The sequence below is a fragment of the Periplaneta americana genome, chromosome 6 (assembly GCF_040183065.1).
Source record: "Periplaneta americana isolate PAMFEO1 chromosome 6, P.americana_PAMFEO1_priV1, whole genome shotgun sequence".
NCBI classification, from domain to species: domain Eukaryota; kingdom Metazoa; phylum Arthropoda; class Insecta; order Blattodea; family Blattidae; genus Periplaneta; species Periplaneta americana.
The window spans coordinates 58,682,496-58,708,662 of record NC_091122.1 but is presented as its reverse complement, the minus strand read 5'-3'; the positions used below and the strand labels follow the sequence as shown (position 1 = coordinate 58,708,662).

The window sequence follows — 26,167 nt, the reverse complement described above, 5'->3', positions numbered from 1 at the left end:
GCAATAATGGATTAGACAAGAGTAACATCGGTAACGCTGCACTTAGGCCTAATCACAACTTACTTCACATGCCAGTCAATGTTTCACTTTCACGTATATATTATTACACATATTTAGCCTACTGTTTATAAGACCAAAAATTCACTTAACTACATAAGGACGCAATATTTAATCGAAATAAAGGCAGGTATTACACATACGAACTTTGCCTGCAACAACGTAATTTTCACACCAAAAATAATATTATACCTTAAATTGCAAGTAAATTGTGTCTCAAGTGTCTCACAATCACTGTTTAAAATTTTACTGACGCAATTACACTGCATTTCAGAGAAATATATGTTATTCTTTATGCACTGCAACTAATTCATATGGTTGAAAGACCGCCTTTCGCGATCAGCTGTTAAGCGAGTCACGTGGTCTGCCTTACGGCCTGTATTAGATCACGATGGCAGTGAGTGTATGTATTAGACTGTGGTGTAGCCTTTGAGTGAAGGGGAGGTGAGCGCGGCTTGCAACGAGCTCGTTGGCGACTTCGTTGGACCACGGCCGATTTGATGTCCCCTTCGCTAGAAGCGAAGCGAGCACATCAAGTCGGCCGTGGTGGGACATTTCGAGTATACTAATCATCGTCAGTCTATTAATTTAAAAATTATAGCGATTTTTGCGATACCATTTATAGGATTAAAAAAAAGAGAAACCTTTTCCACAATGTACTTTCTCGTCTATTCTCTATGACCAGAGAGTATATAAAAGTCTAGTATTCTCTGGAATATTCTTCAGTTGTTCCGTTGTTTAGAAAAGGGAAGAAAACAACCTCAAAATTTAGACACTTCCCTATAGATGTCATTGTTAGTGTTCGACTTAATTCGGTCAATTATTGTGGTTTGTGAGCGTGTGACATGGCTGGAAATAAATTAGAAGAAATGGAGGTAGGTTGTATATTTTAGAGTAAAATAAAGCAGTATAGTTAATTCGGTAAAAGGTATAATATTTGTGTATGCATATTACAATATGTTCTGCAAAATCTATGTATGAAGTAGTAAGCATGGGGTCATGGGCCGGTAAGACCAGGTTAACGTGGACCAGAACTGAAGCGTTTATAACGTAACATTAACCAGGTTTAATAAATACATGTTTATATTTATACTTTAATTGGCAGGATGTAGAGAAAAAGGAGGATGGTGTCGTTGAAGAAATTCCTCCAGAATATCTGTTCAAACATCCACTGCAAAATACATGGACTCTCTGGTATTACGAAAATGATAGGAATAAAAACTGGGAAGAAAATCAACGTGAAATCACAAGTTTTGAAACCGTCGAAGATTTTTGGAGGTAATTTTAATACATTTCCAGTTATTTTTTGTACATATATTGTTTTCCTTATATGTGTGTTTCATAATATCAGTAACCATCTGCTGTGAGAGTGACATTTATGGTTTCTTGTATTTAAGGAAATGGTAACAAGTTTTAATTATTTTCTGATTAGCATTTTCAGAATATTGTTTTAGGCCTATAGCAATGATGTCATTTTTAAGAAAAGAACTTGCTTCTGTGGACGTCATCAATTCAGTTTTATTCTGGTTGGCCCTTCAGTTTTGGGAAACTTATTTTCATCTTCACGCCTTTACTATGTAAGAAATTCGGGTAATGTATTTTCCAGATAGCGTAAAGCATGGATTTCTCGGAACGAGAAAACAATGGAAATCTCCGGAATGCTGCAAAAGCTAGAATATGCAACAGTGCACTTGAAGTTATTGTACACACTGATAATATCCTTATCAACTAAAGGATAGAAGTAATGTAATATGGGGGTTGGGGAAGAATATTGGAAGGAATAATGGAAGTTGGATTATAAATTGAATGTAGTGTATTTTTTTCTCCCCTAAAATCTTTCTTTATCTTTACCTTGCGATAAGTTAAATTGTATAATTCAAGGCGATCCTTAGGCATTTTTTGCGTTAAGGTTTCCTTGGAACATAAAGGTAAGTATTTTTCCTGGACCTAATCACGTAAATCAACGAGTAAAACACGAATATTTTCCTATATTGCAATAAAATAATAATTTTACTATATGTGGACCAGAATTATTTGTTTTTGTAGCTGATTATTTTAGAGCAAAAATAACATAATATGTTAATTCCCTTCCTTATTGTGAAGGCCACCGAAGTTTTGCCCCCCTTTTTTTTTTTTTAGATTATTTCTAAGGAAAGATGGTTATCTTACACTTACCACTGTTCTATTGCAGGGAGATGTCGAGTATAGTTAGATGAAGGGATAGCGACCTTTTCTTGGATAAATTTCAGAACACGGATTCCTTCCTTTCCCTCTTACTTCAAAATTCTAACTTTGTGCACACAAAATAAATTATTGACACTGTGAAGTGCCTTTTCGTAAGCATGATGATGCACATTCGACAAACGCAGAAAGAGCTGCACTTTTATGTATTCTAAGATAGGTATAATTATTGTCAGTGAGGAATCCATACACTGAAATCTTCCTGCGTATGGGACGGCTGTCACCCAAATTACATTCTTGCTTTAGAGAATGAATGTGAACATTCTTTTCAATATGAATGGTTACATATATGTGTTACTACGAGTAATTTAAAATAAACACAAGAATAGCCTTGAAACAATGTATTTATTTATAATTAATAGATAATTATTTATGTGTAAATTTAAAATACTTTGTATATTTATCCACAAAATTAACACTGGAAACACGTTTATAATCCTTGCTTTGTTGTGAAAATCTTTCTATGCAATAATACCTGAATAGCTTGTGACCTATTGTCCTTGGATTGTCCTTCAAAAGCCCTTATCCTTCTTGAATGCTTTCTGCAGACATGTCGTTACAATATCTAGTTATTTACAAGCAATTTACACAGATATCTCTCAAATGATCGGCACATGTCCGTTTTCAACATTTCACACCACCATTTCTAATCTTTTTGTGTCGACACAAACACTGAAAATGTTGAAGTCGTGAACATTCTCAGTGAGTTGTTTGAAAGTGAAATGCAGTACCACACCAGTAACATGGTTTATGCAGTGTCCGTAAGATGTTATTACTTCTTTATTTCACGGAAAGTTGGCATTAGACATTTCATAAAAGGGAGACAGTTCTGTTCCCTCGCAAAATTTGGAATTTCCCACAGTGCTTCTCAGTTGTGGCATGTTAAAGTGCATGGGCATGGGAAATTCGAGGAATACTTAAATAGATTCCATATTAAAGACGATGCAACTTGCATTTGTGGGAAGGAATCTCAAGATGTCAAACATGTATTATATGATTGTCCAGTCTTTTGCTGTTAAAGATACGAGTTTGAGTTGTTACTGAACACTTTAAATTATACATTTACCAGACCATTAAGCAATATACTTACGAACTCTAAATCATATAATTATGTCCTTAAATTGAATATTCCTGAAACTGTGAAATGTTAAATTATTCCGGAGAAAAAAATCTTATTAGTTCTAATCAACTGTTATGAAACTGTAAGTCTTCAATTTCGCATACTATAATTTTACTATTGGTTTTCATTTTTAAATTAGGTATTTGATTTCTAATTTTGAGTAATTTCTTGTAATACCTCTTTATTGCCAATTGTTGTTAGTAAATAATGTATTTAATTCGTAAATTTTAAGTCATCTCTTAATATAGCTATTTTATTTTTATTTATATATATTTCTTCCTGTCTTAGTGAAACTTACAGCAAAGTCCGTATAGGCCAGTTTCTATCTGATCCTTTTCCAATTCACTGTGGGCTAAAGCAGGGAGATGCACTGTCACCTTTACTTTTTAACTTCGCTCTAGAATATGCCATTGGGAAAGTTCAGGATAACACAGAGGGTTTGAAATTGAACGGGTTACATCAACTTCTTGTTTATGCGGATGACGTGAATATGTTAGGAGAAAATCCACAAACGATTAGGGAAAACGCACAAATTCTAGTTGAAGCAAGTAAAGCGATAGGGTTGGAAGTAAATCCCGAAAAGACTAAGTATATGATTATGTCACGTGACCAGAATATTTTACGAAATGGAACTACAAAAATTGGAGATTTATCCTTCGAAGAGGTGGAAAAATTCAAATATCTTGGAGCAACAGTAACAAATATAAATGACACTCGGGAGGAAATTAAATGCAGAATAAATATGGGAAATGCGTGTTATTATTCTGTTGAGAAGCTTTTGTCATCTAGTCTTCTGTCAAAAAATCTGAAAGTTAGAATTTATAAAACAGTTATATTACCGGTTGTTCTGTATGGTTGTGAAAATTGGACTCTCACTTTGAGAGAGGAACAAAGATTAAGGGTATTTGAGAATAAGGTGCTTAGGAAAACATTTGGGACTAAGAGGGATGAAGTTACAGGAGAATGGAGAAAGTTACGCAACGCAGAACTGCACGCATTGTATACTTCACCTGACATAATTAGGAACATAAAATCCAGACATTTGAGATGGGCAGGACATGTAGCATGTATGGGTGATTCCAGAAATGCATATAGAGTGTTAGTTGGGAGGCCGGAGGGAAAAAAACCTTTAGGGAGGCCGAGATGTAGGTGGGAAAATAATATTAAAATGGATTTGAGGGAGGTGGGATATGATGGTAGAGAGTGGATTAATCTTGCTCAGGATAGGGACCAATGGCGGGCTTATGTGAGGGCGGCAATGAACCTCCGGGTTCCTTAAAAGCCTGTAAGTAAGTAAGTATATATATCTTCCTATAACCACTACAGGTTGCCATTGACAAAGAGTACCATGATGCAATAAATATAGAGAAATGCCTTGAGGCTTAATGAAACATATTTTTATTGTTACAGTGAAAAATAACACATTGAAATAGATTGAAACACAAAATAATATACGAAGTAACATCAAGAAGATGTGAATTAAAGTCATGAACCATATGTATGATGCCTGAAAATAGCTATTGATGCTTTGCGTGTTTGTTTTTAAAATAATGTGTTTAATCTGTAACTGCAGTCAAAGTATTATTAATATCTCTTTGTTGTTAACTATTGCTTCAAAAAGAATGTGTTTGATTTGTAATTTTAAGTAATTTTTTTCTATTATTTCTTTACTGTTTACATTTGTTTCTAAATCTTTTGTATTGCCCCTACTATTATATCGACCCTCCCAAGTACTAACATTGTAACTCAATTTTTTATGGTTTTGAGTTATTCTAGTTAATATGGTCTTAAATTGTTTCTTTTTTTCCAGTACTATCATTGTAACTCTAAACCTCCCCAATTGTATGTAAAACCTTATTGGTACTCTACATATCTGTATACACTAATTTACACGATCATTTTAAAACTTCATTTTCATAAAATTTACTTTGTCATACGTTAAAAGTGTTAAAATTGTTAAAAAAGGCCCGTTTCGACGTTATTTGTCGTCGTCTTCAGTGTCTCTTGAACCACTGGTGATCTTGACTCTGCGATGTGCAGTTGTCGATGGTAGGGGTGGGGGTGTGTTGCTCCTATGGTGGGGGTTGGCTGTTTGTATGTTATGATGTATTATGACGTCAAATAATGTGTGCGTATCAAACTGTAGTTGTGTGTTAAGTATATATTGTGGGTGTGCTATTGTATTCTTATATATTTCGTACTGTTCTAGGATGTTTAACTGTGAACTTTTTGGTGTGATGTGTAAAATTTCCATATCTGTTTCTATATTATTGTAGTCATGATTATTGTCGATAATATGATCTGCATAATTTGATTTTCATCTCCTGAAAAATGTAAGAATGTGAGTTACAATGTTAGTACTTGTGAGGGTCGATATTATTGCCCTTAAAAAATTTCGTTATTCGTTAGTTGTAAGTCATTACTTGTGTTATTATTTTAATTATTGTAATTGTTCCTGAATCATGTATGTAACTTGTAACCGTAAATCATTGCTTGTAATATCCGTTTATTACTCTTAACTGCTTCATTGTTCATGAATTAAGTATTAATTTGAAAGTGAAAGTCAAACTTTGTTTTATCAATCAACTATTGATTATCTTTTTAAAGTCGTGTATTTACATTGAAACGGTTAGACCACAGTATAAAGAAGATACAGTAGGGACAACTCTTGTCGGCACCTTTGATGTTGTTGGTACTAAAATCAAGCTGAGGGAGGTCTAGTTCTCAATGAATCCAACCATGTCACTAGTATCGGCAGAGCTAAAAGCTGATTTTAGCGATCAGCTGTTCAGACATGCTAAACTTTCAGATGAAACTTTTGTATTAACTGTTGTAATTACTCCTTTGTTCTGTAGTGATATTTGTGTCTTATTATGTAGGTCTAATGAAAATTCACTTTTTCTTTTCGAAATACATATAAAATTGCAGTGTTCGTGATTGAAGTAAAACATACTATTAGCGAAGTGCTTACCGTTTTATTCTGTTTCTTCATATCCATTGCATTAGTTTCAGTGTCTTAAAACCTTTGTGATTACAGGAATGGTACAGTTTTTAATTGTTTTTTAATATTTTTTTCTTGACCACTTTGGTGCTTATAAGCCAGGGGGTCTGGGTTCAAATATTACTCCTTCCTGAATTTGCTTGTGTTGTGCAAGCCCATGGTCCAGGCAACACAGGGGTTTTATGTGAGCATTCTGGTTCCCATGTGACTTTCCAACAATTCTCTATCATCCATTTCGAGTATAACATGGACTCATTGCCTGTGGTGCACTCTGGATAGTCTCTAACGAACTAAATGGTCTAACCTTCTCGACACTAGCGACATCTATGAGCCTGCTTGTAGAGTTGGAGCTAATAACAAATTAAGGGCCCTGCGATAGGACAAAAAGAATTGTGTAATATAAAACATGTACATATTATACACAGGTTGTTTCATATGTCATACTCATAGTGTCTCGTTTTGTTTCATATCTTCTAACTTCTAATGTAATAAGTAGCTTACATTTAAAATAATGAATATAGAATATGTGGTCTTCAGTTGTCTTTAAGCTTGTGCTTCTGCCACACTGCAGTATTGTTTTCTGATCTGTAATATAATGAACTTGCAGTCTTCATTTTGACTTGTCCACTGTTGTAACATTTCTTCACGAAAAGGGAAGCATATGATCAAGGCATTTAAGATATATGCATTGACTCTTGGAGTAAAAATTTAAAATTTCCCCTCAATTTAATCCAGAATTCACTTACTACTTTCTTACAGTAGGGGATTATTCCTGTGTTCGTCCATGGTCTGGAATTTAGGTTAAGTTTAGATTTAAGACCTCTCCTGGCACCACATTATCATAATCATCCTATCATATCATCGGGGTAATGTAACTCCGCCTTCCAGGTGCCCTAACCTCAGAAGTGGGTTACAACTAAGCCATGGCCAGGAGAGAAGACCAGTAATGTCGAAAAGACAACCTGGTGGCATTGGATAAAAAAAAAAAATATCCATTGCATTTCATCTTGGATCACAATATGTTGTAAAATACATACATCAGGAAAACATTTAATAAATAAACAAAAATTCGAGGTAACCTGTTATAATTAAACATGTGTTCACTATATATCCGATGTAAGCTACTAATTGTAGGCCTAACTACCTAGGTGTACAAAGAGGGCCTAATAATTATCTACTGCAACTTTTATCACATAAATACGTAATCCTTAAATCATTATGGAGTGCTGCACTCGGAGGACAATGCTTAACTGGCAACAGTTAAATCCCAGTAACTTCTTTTACTTTTCCTTTTCTGTAATAGGCTACGTTTGAATTACAATATTCTTACCTTCTTCCATTTTCGTAAAAGATATAGTGCAGTAACACATTTGAATTAACAAATCCTTCTATTCTCGTAAAGGATTTTTTGTAGTCAGTAATACAAATTCTTAACTCCATAGCTAGACACAAGAGCCTACACCAAACCTTAATTACGTCTTATAATTTTGTAAGAGTCGAACTCAGAAAAGAATTCCCTTACAAAGTTGGCTTATTACAATGGGCAAAAATCATTAGGCTATGTATGTAAATTTTGACATTTTTTAACTCCTTCATACGCATACTAATTACTTATCTCTATACAAGCCTCGAACCCAGGAAATAATGCACTCACGGAGTTCAAACTACGGCATGTTACTACATGGGCAAGAGTCATTGCTCATATCAATTTTTGTATCTTTTCAATCATTATTTCATAGCTAGATCCAAGAGCTAGCTATACACCAACGTAATCGGATAATTATTATGTAGCCGAGGTTATGTTTTCTTTCACTTACAGTAGCCTCTTTAGAGACATTCTATTCAACCGATACAGTTAGAAATTTTAATGTGTATGTTAATTCCAGTTTGGAAACCAAAATCAATATCAATATACAAAATATTACTGTCAATAATAGGAATAATCATGTAAGCCTAAGTATAATGTTGCTGGTATGAAATAATATCCGTCACTAATATAATGTTATTAGCTAGTCAACAAAATTTTATTATATCCATTGTTGACGTAACTTCATCGAAACTAATGTTGTTGTTTTCTAATGTCAGGCGTTTGACAATAAAGTCATTTGACCTCTTGCACTCCAATATTTTTCAAAGATATCATGGTCAGCCACTGAAGCACAGATTTTGAGGTGTTCGGAATCTATTTCTTGGTTTGAGTTGCACAATGGGCAGTTAGGGGACTGATATATTCCAATTCTATGCAGGTGTTTGGCCAAACAATCATGGCCTGTTGCCAATCTAAATGCAGCTACATACGATTTTCGTGGTAAATCGGGAATTAACTGTGGATTATGATGCAGAGAGTTCCATTTTTTCCCTTGAGATTGTGTTATCAAATTTTGTTTGTTGAAGTCTAAGCATAGTCTATTATATAGTCACGAAGCTTGAGTTTTGAGGGTGCTAGAAACAATAAACTGTGACGGTACTATTTTGCATTGCCTGTAATGAGGCGATATTAGCGATCCTAGTGGTGAGCAACTATCTAATGTTTGCATATTTACTATGTATTGAGCTTCGCGACTGTATATACTAGACTGTGGTCTAAGTATGTAGATTTAATAGATCTTTTCACAGAGTAATACATAGATTTAGTAACAGGTCTGTAAATAGCAGTGCTGCCCTTCTTTGCTAAAGCATCCGCATTCTCATTTCCCAGGATTCCCGCAATGGGATGGTATCCATTGGAATACAATTCTTTTATTGAGTGATATTAATTGAGAGAGCATTTTAGTTATTTCTGCTGTTTGAGAGGAAGGTGTGTGTTTAGAGACTTTTGATAGAATAGCTGCTTTGGAGTCTGACAATATAACTGCATTCTTAAATTTATTGATGTGGCATAGAAGATTCCTGAGACTTTCATTTATTGCAATGATTTCTCCATCAAAACTTGTTGTTCCATATCCAAGAGATCTATAAAGTGAGAAGAGACAGCACGTAACACCTGCACCGGCACCTTGTTCTCTGGAGATCAAAGATCCGTCGGTGCATAAATGAAGCCAGTTTTGTGGAGGGTACCTAATATTAATTGTCTCTAAAGACAATTGTTTCATTATTTCAGTGTTTACTTCTGATTTCAGTATTTCTTCTGTTAAATTTAGATTATATTCTATATTTAATAGAGTTAAAGGGTTTGGTTTAATTTGTAAGTTTTCTTTAAATTTGGGATATCGAAATGAATGTCGTGATCTATGTAGCTAATGGTTCAATATTACGTTACCAACATAAGCATTTACCAGTGACTTTAAAATTAGCGTCAATTAGTGAATATTTTCATGATGTTTACATACGGAAGTCATTATTATTATGATTATGTTGCCATTCCTTTGCCTCATGTCTTTCAGATTGTTAAAATATGAATAATAAATCTTTTCAGTTAATGTTAAATTATGCCAGTCCTGTCGTAGATGGAGAACCATCTGGTGGAGGTTCCAGATAATACACCCGGTTCCATGACATGCACACTCAGAATTTATTCCCACGAAATGATCTAGTTGTCTTTACTGTATCTTCTTTATACTGTGGTTAGATATTCTTGTATAACTTTTGCATTGATTATTCCTCAAACATCTCCTTAATCTTTAATAGGAGCCATTCTTTCACTAATGTGCATGCTTTTACATAATTCATGTGAATTGTATCTGTGACCACTATTTTGTATTATCACTTTACTATTGTTTATTGGTTATAAAATATGTATTTTGATGCCAAAATAAAAAAATAATCTAAGGTTTGCTGATGACGTATTGTTCACCAAATCACCCAGAGAACTGCAGTCAATGCTCCAAGATTTATGCGACGCCAGCAGATCAGCAGGCCTCCTGATGAATATGACCAAGACACAAGTAATGTCAAATGGGCCGGAGTCACCCATAACAATTGATGGTGCAGCCTACAATACGTGTCTGAATACATATACCGAGGACAGCTAGTCTCCTTCCATCAGAAGACAGAGAAGGAAATAAAACGAAGGATTTCTCTCGCATGGAAGGCATTCTGGACTCTCAAGTTCATCATACTGGAGAGAACACTCAGCAAGAAACTCAGAATAGAAATATTGGAGACCTGCATAACTCCTGTACTGTTATATGGGTGTCAGACATGGTCTCTCACTGCCAAACTTCGTAACAGTCTCCAAATATGCCAAAGAAAGATGCTGACGAGGATATTAGGCTTATAACTGAGGGACAGAGTTCCAAAAGAAGTGCTACAAAAGATGTCAGCAATTAAAGATCCAGCACTGCAAGCCACCAACACCAAATGGAAGTGGGGAGGCCATATTGCATGACTTAGAGACGGAAGATGGACGCAGTCACACTATGGGATCCCCGCATTGGCAAGAGATCACGCGGAAGACCAAGAAGAAGATGGGCCGACCTCTTCAGTGAACATGTAGGAAGCCATTGGTCAAGCAGAGCAAGACATAGGGAAGACTGGAAAAACCTAAGAAGACAAATGAACAACGACTAAAACCAGTACGACAGAAACAAGCGAACAATATCCAGCAGTGCAAAATGTGAACCAAGTGAACAATTCCAAGGTTGTAAACATCTCTTACTCGGAGTAGCTCACCGCATGAGACAAATAGAGCTCTCCCTCTATAGGAGGAGGCCTTTACCCTTAACAGGACACTTTTAGGCTAATCATTTCATTTCATCATTTCATGCCAACTATAACCCTAATATACCTCAGGGTGAAATAGAGTTTATTACATTGGATAATAAAAAAAAGTGCCACAGCACACTCTTTGGGAACCACTGCTATCCACTGTTATCTAATTGTGTTTGTATGAATCTAGAGACATTCTCCTGTGTATGAATGACTGCTCTGAACAGCGGCTTGGACATAATTTCAATGTTTTGTGTGTTTCAGCCTATACAACCACATTAAGATGGCTAGCGAGCTGCGTCAAGGTTGTGACTATTCCTTGTTTAAAAAAGGAATACGTCCAATGTGGGAAGATGATGCTAATAAGCGAGGAGGCCGTTGGTTAATAAATCTTGCAAAGAATCAGAGATCAAATGAACTAGATAAATATTGGCTTGAGATTGTAAGTATAAAATAGTTTTCTGAAAAATGTATCTTAGTTCCTCATTTTACGAAATTGTCTGTAAAAGAATATTTTGTCCAGTTTTGTAGAGGTTTACAAATTTGTTACGCATATTAATTACAGATAACGTTGTTGTCGGGAGAAGGATGCATAAAAAGTTTTGTAAAACTTTTTATTATACAAATGTGGTGCTGTGTCTGAACAGTTCCCTTTATTACATTTATTTCAAAATTAATTTAAATAAGGATGTGTTCCTGAATATTTAACTTCAATTCGATTGGCGTAGCAAGCTCCTTAAGGGGGTTAGGTACAGCTTACAGCAGTAAAATTTTGGAAATATTGAACAATTTTTCTTGTACAGTAATGAAAATTAGTATATGTAAAACACTCTCCTTCTGTTATATGAAAAAAATATTTTTACGATTTAAAAAAAATTGAAGGGTACACGGGAAAAACGATCAAGGTCCATCAAAAATCGAAATTGAGTTAATAATGCTATCTTATAATAGAAAAGAAGTACTATCATGTGGTCTAGCTAGTAATAAGAAACCATCGTTCTTGACATTCCACTACGTCAATTTCTATTAAATGCACACATAACAAAGTATTAAGTGCTTAAACTTTAAAATTAGTTTTTCTCGAAACTTTCTAAAATGGACCTTGATCGTTATTCCTGTGTACCCTTCAATTATTTTTTTTTTATTATTATTTTTTTTTAACTCAGTTTACTATGCAGTGATCATTTCCTACATAACTCAAAACTATCCAACATTCTGTGATGAAATTTTTTGTGAGTATTTGTGTGTGTCGTCCCGCGCCGTGGCATCACAGTCTAAGGCATCCCACCTAGGACTCGGGTTACAGAATGCACACTGGTTCTAGTCCTCATGGAGGAAGAAATTTTCTCATGAAATTTCGGTCAGTGTATGGGACTGGTGCCCACCCAGCATCGTGATGCACTTGGGGAGCTACGATAGGTAGCGAAATCCGGTTGCGAATACCAGCTATAATGGCTGGGGGGATCATCGTGCTAACCACACGATACCTCCATTCTGGTTGGATGATCGTCCACCTCTGCTTCGGCATGTGGGCGTGAGGCCAGCAGCTGGCTGGTCGATCTAGGCCTGTCACGGGCTGTAGCGCCATGGATTATTATATATTATTTGTGCGTGTCATAGGGTGTTTGAGAATAAGGTGCTTAGGAAAATATTTGGGTCTAAGAGGGATGTAGTTACAGGAGAATGGAGAAAGTTACACAACGCAGAGCTACATGCATTGTATCCTTCATCTGACATAATTAGGAACATTAAATCCAGACGTTTGAGATGGGCAGGGCATATAGCACATATGGACGAATCCAGAAATGCATATAGAGTGTTAGTTGGGAGGCCAGAGGGAAAAAGACCTTTAGGGAGGCCGAGACGTAGATGGGAGGATAATATTAAAATGGATTTGAGGGAGATGGGATATGAAGATAGAGACTGGATTAATCTTGCACAGGATAGGGACCGATGGCAGGCTTATGTGAGGGCAGCAATGAACCTTCGGGTTCCTTAAAAGCCTTTTGTAAGTAAGTAAAGTACTGTTTTCACACACAAACAAAATTAGTCCTTTGCTACAATCTTAGAACAACTTAGTATTTGCAGACTAGAGCACGCACATTATGACTTTTACAAAGACAGCTGATTATGTAACACTGCTTTATAAAAAGCTGAGAGAAGTTTGAATTATTTTTTTATTACCATATCATTTTAATGTGATGTCAGTTTTCAAGTACATGTGAATAATCATGCATGATGTAATTATTGAGCAATAGCAAATTATTTTTCCTAATATTCACAAGAGTAATTTAATCACTCTGCATATTGTTATATCCAACTGATTGATAGATTATCAGCAGACTTCGCATTTTTGTCGCTGAATTTATCGAGAAATATAGCCTTGTATGGAGGGAGTTGAAATGTCTGACGCTCACTGCATAAGTAGCGGCACAGTAGGCCTATGGTGAATGTACATAATGAAGCGTATCATGACAAAATTCAATTTAATTTTAATGGTTTGCATAATCGAAACGTTTTGAACAAATATGTTTGCCACACCATTGATTACAATGGCATTTCAAAGGTAACAATTTGATAATAAATAACTTCTATTCTATAAGTTTTATACATGCATCCTTCATCTCATTCAGACGCGAAATAACCTAAGCTGTTGATAAAGCGTCGTAAAATAACCTACTAAAATAAAATATACCATACATACAATAATTTATACGTATTTATTAACATAATTACTAACAATGACAAAAAATATACATTCTGAGATTATGTAACTGATACCTTTTTCGATTATCAGTTAGACAGTTTTTAAATTGAGAAAATTATTTCGCAATGTCACATGACATTATTGGTGCAAATTTATAATGTAAAATACGTACAGGGCTATTCAAAATGAAGGAGCAGATTTCAAACATTTATTTCTTCCAAACTATAAAAGATAGAAACACAATTCCAATGTTCCTAGACAGAGAAAGATTCAATGTTGTATGCATTCAATATGAGCACCATGTGTTACATGACAAATATCAAAACGGTGGCTCATTTTTTGCCACACACGAATCAGCTGGTCTCTATTTACCGAATTCACAGCTTCAACAATTCGATGTCTCAGACTTTCGAGAGTGTCAAGCATAGGGGGGGATAAAAACACGGTCTTTCACGTAACCCCACAGATAAAAATCATATGGAGTGAGGTATGGAGTCCTGGGAGGCCACCAGTGATGAAGTTGATTTTCTCCTTCTCCATTTTGATTCTGCGTACACTACTTTTAACACTTGAATATAAGTAATTGATTAACTAGCGGACTTACTCATGTTAATCATGTAAGTTATGTAAGGAGAATGGTGTGATAAGCACCGAAACAGCTGTAAGCCGCACAAACTTACATAATTAACACGAGTAAGTTTGCTAGTTAATCAATTACTTATTCTCCTCCTCCTCTTCCAATCCAACGTCCTGGAATGGTGTCATTCAGGTAACGTTGGACGTGGTTAGAGAAATGAGGCAGGGCACCATCTTGCATGAAGATGAAGTCATTATTAAACTGACGGCGAAAAGCACGTTGAACTTCAATAATGGACTCTAGTCTTGCTAATTGCAGCACACAAAATGCTTTTTCCTGTTGTCGCCATTTTACTACAGAGAATCAACAGCGCCAATGCGGCGTGATTGGAACTTCTACCCGGACTGTTCAAAATTTAAACTTTCGGCTGTCCAGGAACGTTGGAATTGTGTTTCTATCTTTTATATTTTGGAAGAAATAAATATTTGAAATCTGCTCGTTCTTTTTGAATAGCCCTGTATTGTGGCTGCATTTGTCTATGACTGAACAGGAACACAATGAACTCGACATACATAACAACGTGCACTCTTACATAACACAGATCAGAACTCATAAGGGTCGATTTCTAAAACGAGGTCTAGACCACGACCATGGCTTTAAACCGTGTTTGGATTTATAAAACGAGGTATTTTTCATTTTTCTGAGCCATGGCTCGAAACCATGGTCTGAATAAGAGACCACGACTGGGGTAGGTTTAAAACCACGACTTCATATATACAAGATGGAGGTAGTAGGTCAGCTGGATGATTATCAAAGGAAAATTTGTGTCTACGGGTATTAAATCTCCGGATTAGAGTGATGAGAGATAGGAATAATCATTTGTAACTATATAACGACGATAATTTCTGGCGAATATTTCGATTTTCGAAGAAATCAACGCAAAATTTGGCAAAAATTCTAAATAATAATCTGCAACAAAATGCAAGAGGCGACAGGTTGACAATTTTTTTTTTTTACATCTTCTTGTTGCTTTCAGGGAAGTAAGATATAATATTTTATATTAATTATACCTTTATTCCTATAGGACGATATATCTTAATTCTTAGTCTTTACAGTAGTTTTGGACATTTCATTTAACACTGGAAAATGTTGTGGGTTATAATAATGTGAAGTGAATGTGATTTTGTCTGCTTATTTTAAGTTTTATGCTACTGGGGCTTTCCACGTAGTACTAGCCTATTATATGTGAAAACAGAACCATACTACATTTTAGTTTCAATTGAAATTTTAATCCAGTTAATATTTAGGTTATTAATTCCTTAGAACTCGGTTTTCAGGTTGTTAATGTTGGTAGCAGTTATGAACAAATGGTAAACTACAACATACACGCTCGACTTGTGCTAATTATTTGGGTAATAATAATATTTGGTACCTAAAAATCCGTTCCCTATTAAATATTAAGTAATGCTAGTATTTTAAACGCAGGTATATTCTGTAAATTAGTAAATATAACAATACCTTAGCTGAGAACAAAAGAACGTGACTTACTGCAATTCAATAAAAATATTAATCCTGATGTTAATTTATTTCTAATATCGACTGTGTAGAGGAATAAAAATCTATTCTTAGCTGCGTTGCCATATATAAAACCCACGAACCTCGGTTTCTTCTCAAGCTGCGTCTCGACTTCGTTTTAGAAATCCCATAAGCATTCAGACCTCGATCACGGTTTAAAAGCCAAGGTTTGGAACCACGATTTCATCCGTGTTTTAGAAATCGACCCATAGAGGTCTTGTAACCTGCTTGTGCCTTTGACTGACGTCATTAATGTACCAGGAGAAACTACTCCATCCAATATAGCTCTTATGACAAACATATGAAGTCTGGTTGCAGTTATCATATTTCGTCACATAGGTACTATACTCATACACTGAATTGGCTGTTCCATGTTTTGTAGCTGCTGTGCATGATTGGTGAAGCATTTGACGAGCACAGTGAAGATGTATGTGGTGCTGTGGTCAACATTCGAGCTAAAGGGGACAAAATAGGGATATGGACTGCAGACGCCGTTAAAACAAATAGTGTCATGGAAATTGGGTAAGATTTTCTCTTCCAAATGAAGGCAGTCCCTACCCTACCTTTCTAAGACTATCTAATTTGTGAACAAATCTTTATGTTGCATTTGACAGTACACATATATAAGATTTAGTAAGATTCATTGCAGTTTGTGGATTAAGGCTAGTTTCATACATTGCGTTTTGGCAGGTTCTGTTTGAAAGTACTGTAACAGTACATTGCGATACAATCATGGTAAGTGCATTATAACAGAATTGAGAAAAAGTTAGAGAAGATGTTCGTCTCATTTCCTCTATTTCCGAGATTCTTTTATGCACTTAACACATGTATTGCATACTATTTTTTGGCCGATCTTAATAAAAAATATATTATTATTAATCATTTTTAATTTAAAGAAATAGTTTGTTTTTGGACACTAACATTTTCATGTGTGATTGACATTTATTTGTCGATAGGTGTCATTCATTTGTTGTTAAGTATTCGTATTTGTCGATAGGTGTTATTCATTTGTTATTATTCGACGGCAACTGTGAAAATGTTATAATAAAATAAATTATAAAAAGTTTAGTTTTGTCTTCAAAGAAGTAGGTAAATGACATATACATCAATATAAATATTAGTAAGATTCATTGCAGTTTGTGGATTAAGGCTAGGTTCATACATTGCGTTTTGGCAGGTTCTGTTTGAAAGTACTGTAATAGTACATTGCGATACAAGCATGGTAAGTGCATTATAACAGAATTGAGGAAAGGTTAGAGAAGATGTTCGTCTCGTTTCCTCTATTTCTGAGATTTTTTATGCCACTTAACACATGTATTGCGTACTATTTTTTGGCCGATCTTAATAAAAAAAATTTATTATTATTAATCATTTTTAATTTAAATAAATAGTTTGTTTTTGGACACTAACATTTTCATGTGTGATTGCCATTTATTTGTCGATAGGTGCCATTCATTTGTTGTTCAGTATTCGTATTTGTCGATAGGTGTTATTCATTTGTTATTATTCGATGGCGACTGTGAAAATGTTATAATAATAGTTATTTATGGTACTTGTGAGGTAAGTGCATCTTTATTGCGCGAGTGGAAAGATTTAAGCACAAGGCATCAGCCGAGTGCTTAAATTACACGAGCGCAATAAAGATCATGCTTACAAGTAACATACGTAATTTTATCCATGACCATAACGAAAAATTATGTTTTATAAAAGAAAATATGTTGAAAATAAGTCCTCATATAATCACATATCATGGCATGGATTTTAGAATCTATACGTGTACTAGATAGGTTATGATGTAGGAGGCCATGATTAGTGAAGAATGGTATCTAAGGCATTGGATGAATAACGGATTATAATTAATTATATAATTTTAATATATATTTTTTCATTTTAAACGTGTATTTTCGTCTTTTTGAAGTTTCAGGGATTATTTAGAAGTGTTCACGGGACTAATGTGATTAAAATAATTTCATATTTTACTTCTGTAAACTTAAGAGGAATATTAAAACGTAATTATCATCGTGTCTGTTTAGCTCAGTTGACTAATGCGTGTGTTATAAAATCCTATGAATGCAACTTCGTAGGTTCAAGTTTCCTTGCCTCCCAAAAGCTAAATTATTACAAATTAAAAAAAAAAATACATATTAGATATGGATGCAATGCACAAATTACGACGTAGTAGATAGAGAAAAGAGAAGGAGATTGAGTGTATGTATATTTAAGAAATGGTAATAAAGAAGTAGAGGTAGTGATATCTAGTAACTAATATATTAAGTTCTTGAGTAATAGTTGAATGGAAAAGTATACGTGTGTGCCCAGGTACTAGGAAAATATTAATGAACTGTGAGATAAAGTTCAGACTGTGAGGTAAAGTCTTTATCTCACCAGTGGAATAAAGTAATGTTGAATAAAAGCCTACTTTACAAACGCAAAAGTATTTAGTAAAGGCATGTTTTTCGTTATGGTCATGGATAAATTAATTTAGAAAGAGTACAGGTATAATAAGACATTTAGTTATTTCCTCATAGCACCGTGGCTAACGAGAAAGACAGGCTACGGCACGACGTCACATTCTTAGTCATAACATGGCCAACATTGAACAAATTGGTGCTCCGTGCCAGCACCGGGTTTCCCCTTCTCCTTTCCTCATCATTATCATCACTCATTCCATAGGACACACTTACACTCGCCCTTGTACACGACATACACAGGTACACGTCATTTACAGCATGGCTTGCTGAAGTGGTGTGCAACTAGAAGATGGGTCACAGTCCTGCCATCTATCCGCAATACGCGGATCTCGAATCACGTAAAGTAAAGTAGGTAGGCTATTCCATATGAAATCGATCAGTAAAAAAACCTCGCATTTTTTTAATACTCTAATTTTTTTCCTATGTGTACAAGGTGCTGAGGACAGTGCATTTTCAAAAATATACTATCGAAAGTCAAACGGTTTTCGTACTATTGAGCGACAAATTTAGCGTATTTTATAAAAACAAGCCTCTTTCAGCATTCAGAACTCTGGAACCATTTACTGCAGAACATTGAACGGGAACTCATTTTGAAGCTGACATTTGGTAGGTTATGATAAGAAGTAATCCTTATTTTTATTGTATACAGAGAGACAGATAATCTGATTTTACTTACTTTTAGGCTTTTTGTCCATTTGTAAAAATGTGAAAAAAATTGAGAAAAAAAACTTGCATTATTAAGAGGGATTCGGCATTGTTTGCTTAGTGGCTCGGCAATAAGTTTCGAGGGTATTAAATAAATTATTTTCACACGCCTGGACTTGAACGGCCCAGTACAGAAAGCACTGGCCGAGAGCTGAAGATAAGTGAGCGTTGGGCGTCATTTTATTCCTGTGTTTATGAAAACCTGTGATAAAGCTAGCCCAGCTGTGCGCTACTAGACGAAACATCACGTGTTTATGTCTCCTGGCCTTGCTTGTCTGGGCTAAATCCTGCCTCACAGTCAGCTGGTTACTTCACGCGTGTACTATTTATTTTCTTTATTTGATATTTTCAATATTTTCTTATCAACGGTGCACCAGTAAAAAATATGTGTTTATTTGTACTTTCAATGCGGAATCTAACCATATATTTTAAAAATATTTTTTCGTGGGAAAAGGCATCTTAATGAAGAAAAATCTAAATTTCTCCATTTCCGTAAAAAGTAAGAAAAACTGTTTACATGTCAATATAAACTTTAATTTCTCAGCATCAAAGTAAACCATGATTTTGATCATTGGGTGAAAGGGTTTCAGAGCCACAACAGTTTAAAGTTGCTAATTTTATGAAAATACGATAAATTTAAATATTTTTAATTTAAACACTATGAAGTTCTGATGCCTCAAACTTTGCACAAAGCATTGTATCACAGTTGTCAACGGACAGAAAAAATTTCATTGTATTCAAAAATTGCAAGGTCAATTTTCTCTGTATTTCGGTCGATTTGAGATGGAATAGCCATACGTATTCTGCATTCTTGTCTCTTTACATTGGATCTATCTAAACAGACCTGCCAAATGCTGTGGATGTACCAAGTCAAAGAAACTGATTCCTCAAAGGTTCTGGATCAATTGCTCTATCTTAAGTTGTTAAAGTAATAAAAACTTTAATATAAAATTGTTCAAGAATTCATTATAAATGATATTATTACCGTATTTCATTGCATAATTGCCACATTTTTTATGCTTTTTTTTTTTTTTTGAGTGAAAATATACGCTGCGACCATTATGCGAAGAATATATTAAAATGGTAACGATTGGTTGCATCAGCTTTCAGTGATAACTTCCGTGTAATAGGGGAATGTATGAGCAAGCAGGTCCAAGTTGCGCAATTCGTAGTGGAAGAGGAAGTAGGGGGAAAGGAGGGAAACCGGTATTAGTGTGGGACACTGGAACTGTACCGTGAATAACAGCTTTAAAAATTACATTTTTTTTATTGACTAAAACATTTACAGTATTGTTTAATGAATCACATGTACCGTACATCTGATACACTCAAGTCAATATTATCTGATTACTGGACCAGTCCGTGGAAAAATTACTGGTTAATTAGTTAGTACATGGGGTTTAAAAATGGCGTGTCAGCTACTATGACTAGTTGCGCCTTTATCTAAAATTCTTTCAAAATAAAAAAAACACAAACAATACCATAAGCTGAATGCAAGCACGAACTAAAAATATTGCCAAATGAAAAAGGAGATACACAAATGTATTACTAACAATGTGATTAGTAAAAACATAAAAATGATCAGTTCTTAGACCCCAGGCAGTGTTTAAAAAAGTAGCTGTAAAATAATAAAACAAATACCATGAGAAGTAAATTGTCTGGCGGATTTCATAACTAGAGAGCAGAATTTAGGCAGAAACCTATTTTTTCCTTGATACATAGAGGCTTGAGATTTAATATTTACATTTTTCATGAAAATATAGGTATAAATAAAAAGGTTTTTATAGTGCCTAAAATGCCTATTTCGATGTTAGTGCTTATTTTTAAGTTTTTTTTTTTTTTTTTTTAATTTTTTCCATCATTTTTCGTAACTGTTTACTGTTTTACATTTGAAGACAACTCTTCCTAGCAGTGAATAACACAATAGAGAAGTACCTCCAGGCCACCCCTTCTGATCCTTACAATCTTTCAATCCTAAAATTCCAACTTTCAGTCGGCCTGGGTAGCGTAGTCTGAATAGCACTAGCCTCCTGTGCTCGAGGTTGTGGGTTCGATCCTGCCCCAGATCAATGGCATTTGTGTGCTTAAATGCGACAGGCTCATGTGAGTAGATTTACTGGCATGTAAAAGACCTCCTGCGGGACAAATTATTATTATTGTTATATCTTCCTCTGTCTGTCAGCAATTTAACACAAACTCGCTGGGTTGTACCCGAATAAGCATTCTCTTACATTCCAAGACAGATAACAACCCCTTCCTTTTTTCTCACCATTTGTAAGTACAGCAATTAGTGACACAATAGGTGCTAGTCATCTACTATGAAACAAACTATGGAAATGTGATTGGTGAATGTAAAACACTAACTTAAAGACAGAATATCTTCTTTTGTGTATGCATGTGTACTCTTGTAAACATTGAAATGTGTGGAAGTTTCTCTTAATCCTAGAATTTTGCATTAAATAAATGAACCTTATATTAGTGACATTCTTTAACAGAAAAAAACCTGTTTTTTTATTTTATAGGGCCTAAATAAAGAAGTTTAAGAGCCTATTTTAGGTGCCTAAAATGCCACGTTTTAGGGCCTAAAATTCCGCTCTCTAGTCTTAACAATGAAATTATATAAAATATTCGGATGTAAATAATCCGAAATGTAAAATATAAGTAAAAGCAAATATAAAACAACAAATGCAACCTCCGAATGGTATATCTCACACTCCAGTTGAGGCTTGCCACATAAAGGTGATGGTCGAGGCCTAAAAAAAGTATTTGAATACTTATGAGCAGTCACTCACAACAAACTTATTGAACTGAACTAATTTATGGCCATTGGGCTTAATGCTAACATCTTGCACCCTTCATTCCATTCACTTTCATCACTACTGTTTCTCTACATTCGACCTAGAGCATAACAGTACTTTGTGTTGCAGTGGTGGCACATTATTTTAAATAACATTCTTGATCGTGATAAACAGAAATATCCATGCCTTGATTATGCGGTGGAATTTTAAAGTCCTGATCAGTTTGTCTATAAATAATAATAATAATAATAATAATAATAATAATAATAATAATAATGGCTTTATTTAATCTGGCAGAGTGAAGGCCGTAAGACCTTCTCTTACACTCAGCCAGATTAAAACTTGCTTACATAGTTGAACATACAACTGGATAGGAATTAAGTAGTTACATACTGATACAATTTAGGTACATAATGAGATCATAAAATTTACCGCATAAAATAAAAATAAACATAGTGGAATACATATTAATGTTGTTAGAATCAAATACGAATCACATAAAAACAGAAGCTGAAAATTCAATAAAAAATGATGATGTTGTTTTCTAATGCCAGGCGTTTGACAGTAAAGTCATTTGACCTCTTGCACTCCAATATTTTTCAAAGATATTATCATGACCAGCCACTGAAGCACAGATTTTGAGGTGTTCCGAATCCATTTCTTGGTTTGAGTGTTAAATGGCAAGTTGTAGCCGATTTAAGTGAACACCATATTTTAACGTTTTGGTGGCTACTTCATTCACACACAACCCCCAGAATGTCTGGAGGACCACACCTGCTGTTGGTCGACGGGTCCATTGGACCTAGCTGGGAGGTCTTGTTGATCACCAGCTTTCCCTCCTTAAGTCACTGGAGGACGATTTTAGTGCCATAGCAGGTCAGCACTAGGAACAGAAAAGTAGAAAGAGGAGGAAGGAAAGGGAAATGAACCCCTAGGCCTCGAATACTCTAATGCCGTCGGGGTCAAAGAAAGTAAGAGTTCGGTCAGGGACTGCATAGGAAAGGGTAAAGAGGGAATTGGGTATTGAATAGAGGAAAATTATACCAAATTCAGTCAATAACTCATCAAGCTGACCAGTGCTAATGGATGAGTAGCCCCTCCCTTTAGTTCAGCTCGTAAAATTATGTTTACTAACAGCTGCACCACGGGAAGGTAGGGATGGGACATTGGGTATTTGTCCAGGTTGGTTCCTTAAAGCCTTCAATGGGAAGGATTAATGGCTCTCCCTCCTGTATCCGACAGATACCCTTTTGCAGCCATGCAACAGTAAAAATAAAAATAAACACATTAGTATACATATTATTATTAGATTACAAGTAAGTAGGATTCACATAATTAAACCAGAAACCGACAATTGAATAAAATGTACACAATAAAAAATAGACTAATAATAAAAAAAAAACACAGTGGGATACATACGGGTGTTAAGTGATAAATAAACACGATTTACATGATTACACAATAAAAATAAGAAACAAAAAAATAAATAAATACAGTGGAACACATTGCATTAAATATTTGCAATGTGTTAGGTCTGGCAATTCATCGTAAGATATTTTTCTAATTTATATTTAAAAGAAATTAAAGTCGGCAGCCCTTGAATTCAGGCAGCAGAGAATTCCAGTGACGAGAAGTAGCAGCAGTGAAAGATGAAGAATAAAGAGATGATGTGTGGAGTGGTATTTCTAGCGTGTTATCATTTTGTGACCAATGTCACATAAATAAGGGTGTGACTATTATGTGACGAGGAAGATTATGCGATGAAATACTGTAATTATTTTAATACCGAGAAAATGATTTAACAGTCTTTAATTTTACTGTATTTTGTACAATTTTATTTGAAAAACAAAGTGGTAATAGCAAATCTGATTTGAGGACCTCTTTCTTTATACTTTAGGAAACGAAAAAATGAGATCGCGAAATAAAGAGTAGTTAAAGGAAACACTGCTTTTGAAACATTTTTATGCATTGGATTAAAAAATTTGACGTAATTATTTTTTATGCAAAACATGTTAATTTAAGGTTTGTTATATTATTATTAGTAACACGCACAAGAGATCGTCAAATTAATAGTAATATGCGTTACAAGAGCGGTATGTTGAAGTTTTCATGTTCGAGGAAAAGTTTGAAAAAGCGAAACGTAGTTGAGCTTTTTTAATTTCTGAGAATTGAAAGAAAACATACCGCTCGTGTATTGTACATTATTTTGTGCGAAGATCGTTTATTACATACATACCTGAAAGAGGAATTTCTAATTAGTTGCAATGAAATCTCCATCTTGGTTTCTGTTCAATGACGGCAAATTTGCAAAACAAAAATATCTATCTTCAACATTGTTGCTTTAAAATGTTTTCTGTGTTTACTATATTCCAGCAGGCTGTGATATACTTCTGTCTTTTTTTTCCCCCAGTCTATGATGAGTCTGGAATCTTGTTGATTTTTTCACGGCTTCCTTAATGTTACTTGCATCACGAATGCAGTAACTTTAGTGGAGTTGTAGAGTTTACTTAATTTTTGCAAATATTTAAAAACAATAGTTAACAGTGCAATTTAGGTGAAATTGCAGTGGTAAGTTTCCAATTTATAATTATTACTATATTGAACGTCTCTATAAATAATATGTTAAAAGCCTAAAGCAGTAAAATCAATATGTCACTTAGGCGGTAAGAAGAGGGAAATTGTTGTGTGTGTTAGGTTGGGAATACTGAATGTGGAATTTCAGACTTTCCGCGGATTGGTTTTGTGCAGAAATCAAGCAAATACGCACGATCTCGCACAAATTATTTTATTCAGTTGGATTGTAGATTGTTTGTGCAGATTATGCTGTTCATCATATGCCTAAAGGTAAAGGACAGACATTTTTTAAAAAGAAATGAAGTTTTATTGAAAAGGAATTTTAAGTGATAATCAATTGTTTAGTGTCAAGAATTTGTATATGTATATTATATTTAACAGCATTTTTTGTTTTCTTTTCAGGCGAAAACTGAAACAACGTCTGAATATTGCCCGCAGTGTAACTATTGGCTATCAGATTCATAAAGACACAATGGTAAAAGCTGGATCTGTTACTAAAAACACTTACACAGTATAACGGCCTCTTAAGTTAGGACAGAGTTAAACATGGATTACTTGAAGACTGTGGATAAAACATCAAAAAAGTTATATGAAAATGTTTTAAAATTGATACACAACTTCGAACGCTCAATTATTTTTTTATTTTTGATGTTTCTAAAAATGTGAACTTGGCAAAATAAACTATTTATCAAGATATGAAAATACTGAAGTAGAGAAGACATATTTTTGGTTAAGAAGAGATTTATCTTTCATGTGGTTTCGTCTCTGGTTGCTGTCTTCACATACTGTTAAATCGTAATATTTAAGTATATATTATTAATTTTATTCATCAGAAGTTTCTTTAAATATTGATATCTTCCAAGCGTACTAACCATTAATAAGGAGTGTGTTCATTTTTGTCATAACTCTTTCTTGTCATGTAATCTTTCTACATGTAACTTAAAAATTTTCGTGAAAAAAACACATATTTAATTTATAAATAACTTTGTTCAGTAATTGGACAATATTGTAAATATTATAGAAGGGGCACAGATAAGATGTATGATAGGTGTATGATGAGAAATAGCAGAATATTGCTAATTGTTACTGGAGCAAAAGTGTACGGAATGGATACACACTTTTTTACTTATTTAATCTCTTTCGAAATTGTGAGTATATTTTATCCTTCCCTGTATTCATATGAAAAACTTTTCTATTTGTAATGTTTTGTAAGTTTATTATAATAATTTCTTTTAGTTTAATTCAGTTACTTGTTAGATTTACGACCTGTACCTAGAGAAGTTATTTGCAGCCAAGGTTCTGTGCTGACATACGTATTTCAGTTGTTTATGTACAGTGTGTAATCCAATATTTTCCAAATCAAACATTAAAACATTAAGCTCTTAAATGTTTATTGATTGCATATTCCAACTGCTTCATTTATCCCTTGAGAATTATGAAGTTTTGAAAGAAGTGTTATTATTTTGGAAGTTTTTTTTTTTTTAAGGGGAGAGGATGGTATTTTTTTAAACTTTTTTCCTATTTGGTGTAAAATATTAATTTTTTGTATGTAGAGAGCTCATAGCTGTGGCAACTCAACCAAATAAAAATATTTTGAAAAAAAAAAAACCGAATGCAGGATTGTACTAAAACTGATATATCTAAACCGTTTTTAAAGATAGATTCAAACAGTTTTTTGCAATTTATGTGCAAAA

At 34.4% G+C, this 26,167-nt stretch overlaps 1 protein-coding gene across 1 annotated transcript; it reads left to right on the top strand.

Annotated features, from left to right (window-relative positions):
- Positions 1–584: 584 nt before the first annotated feature.
- LOC138701340 (eukaryotic translation initiation factor 4E-like) lies at positions 585–25,860 on the top strand. Its single transcript, XM_069828125.1, has 5 exons — positions 585–932; positions 1,163–1,335; positions 11,331–11,508; positions 16,308–16,447; positions 24,876–25,860. The coding sequence occupies exons 1-5, from the start codon at positions 903–905 to the stop codon at positions 24,988–24,990; spliced, it is 636 nt and encodes a 211-aa protein (XP_069684226.1). The 5' UTR covers positions 585–902; the 3' UTR covers positions 24,991–25,860.
- Positions 25,861–26,167: the final 307 nt, after the last annotated feature.

Excerpts from the sequence above, each read along its gene's own strand:
- LOC138701340 (XM_069828125.1), top strand. The coding sequence starts at position 903 with ATGGCTGGAAATAAATTAGAAGAAATGGAG. Across the intron at positions 933-1,162 it reads ATAAATTAGAAGAAATGGAG|GATGTAGAGAAAAAGGAGGA; the intron begins GTAGGTTGTATA and ends TTTAATTGGCAG. Across the intron at positions 11,509-16,307 it reads ATAAATATTGGCTTGAGATT|CTGCTGTGCATGATTGGTGA; the intron begins GTAAGTATAAAA and ends CATGTTTTGTAG.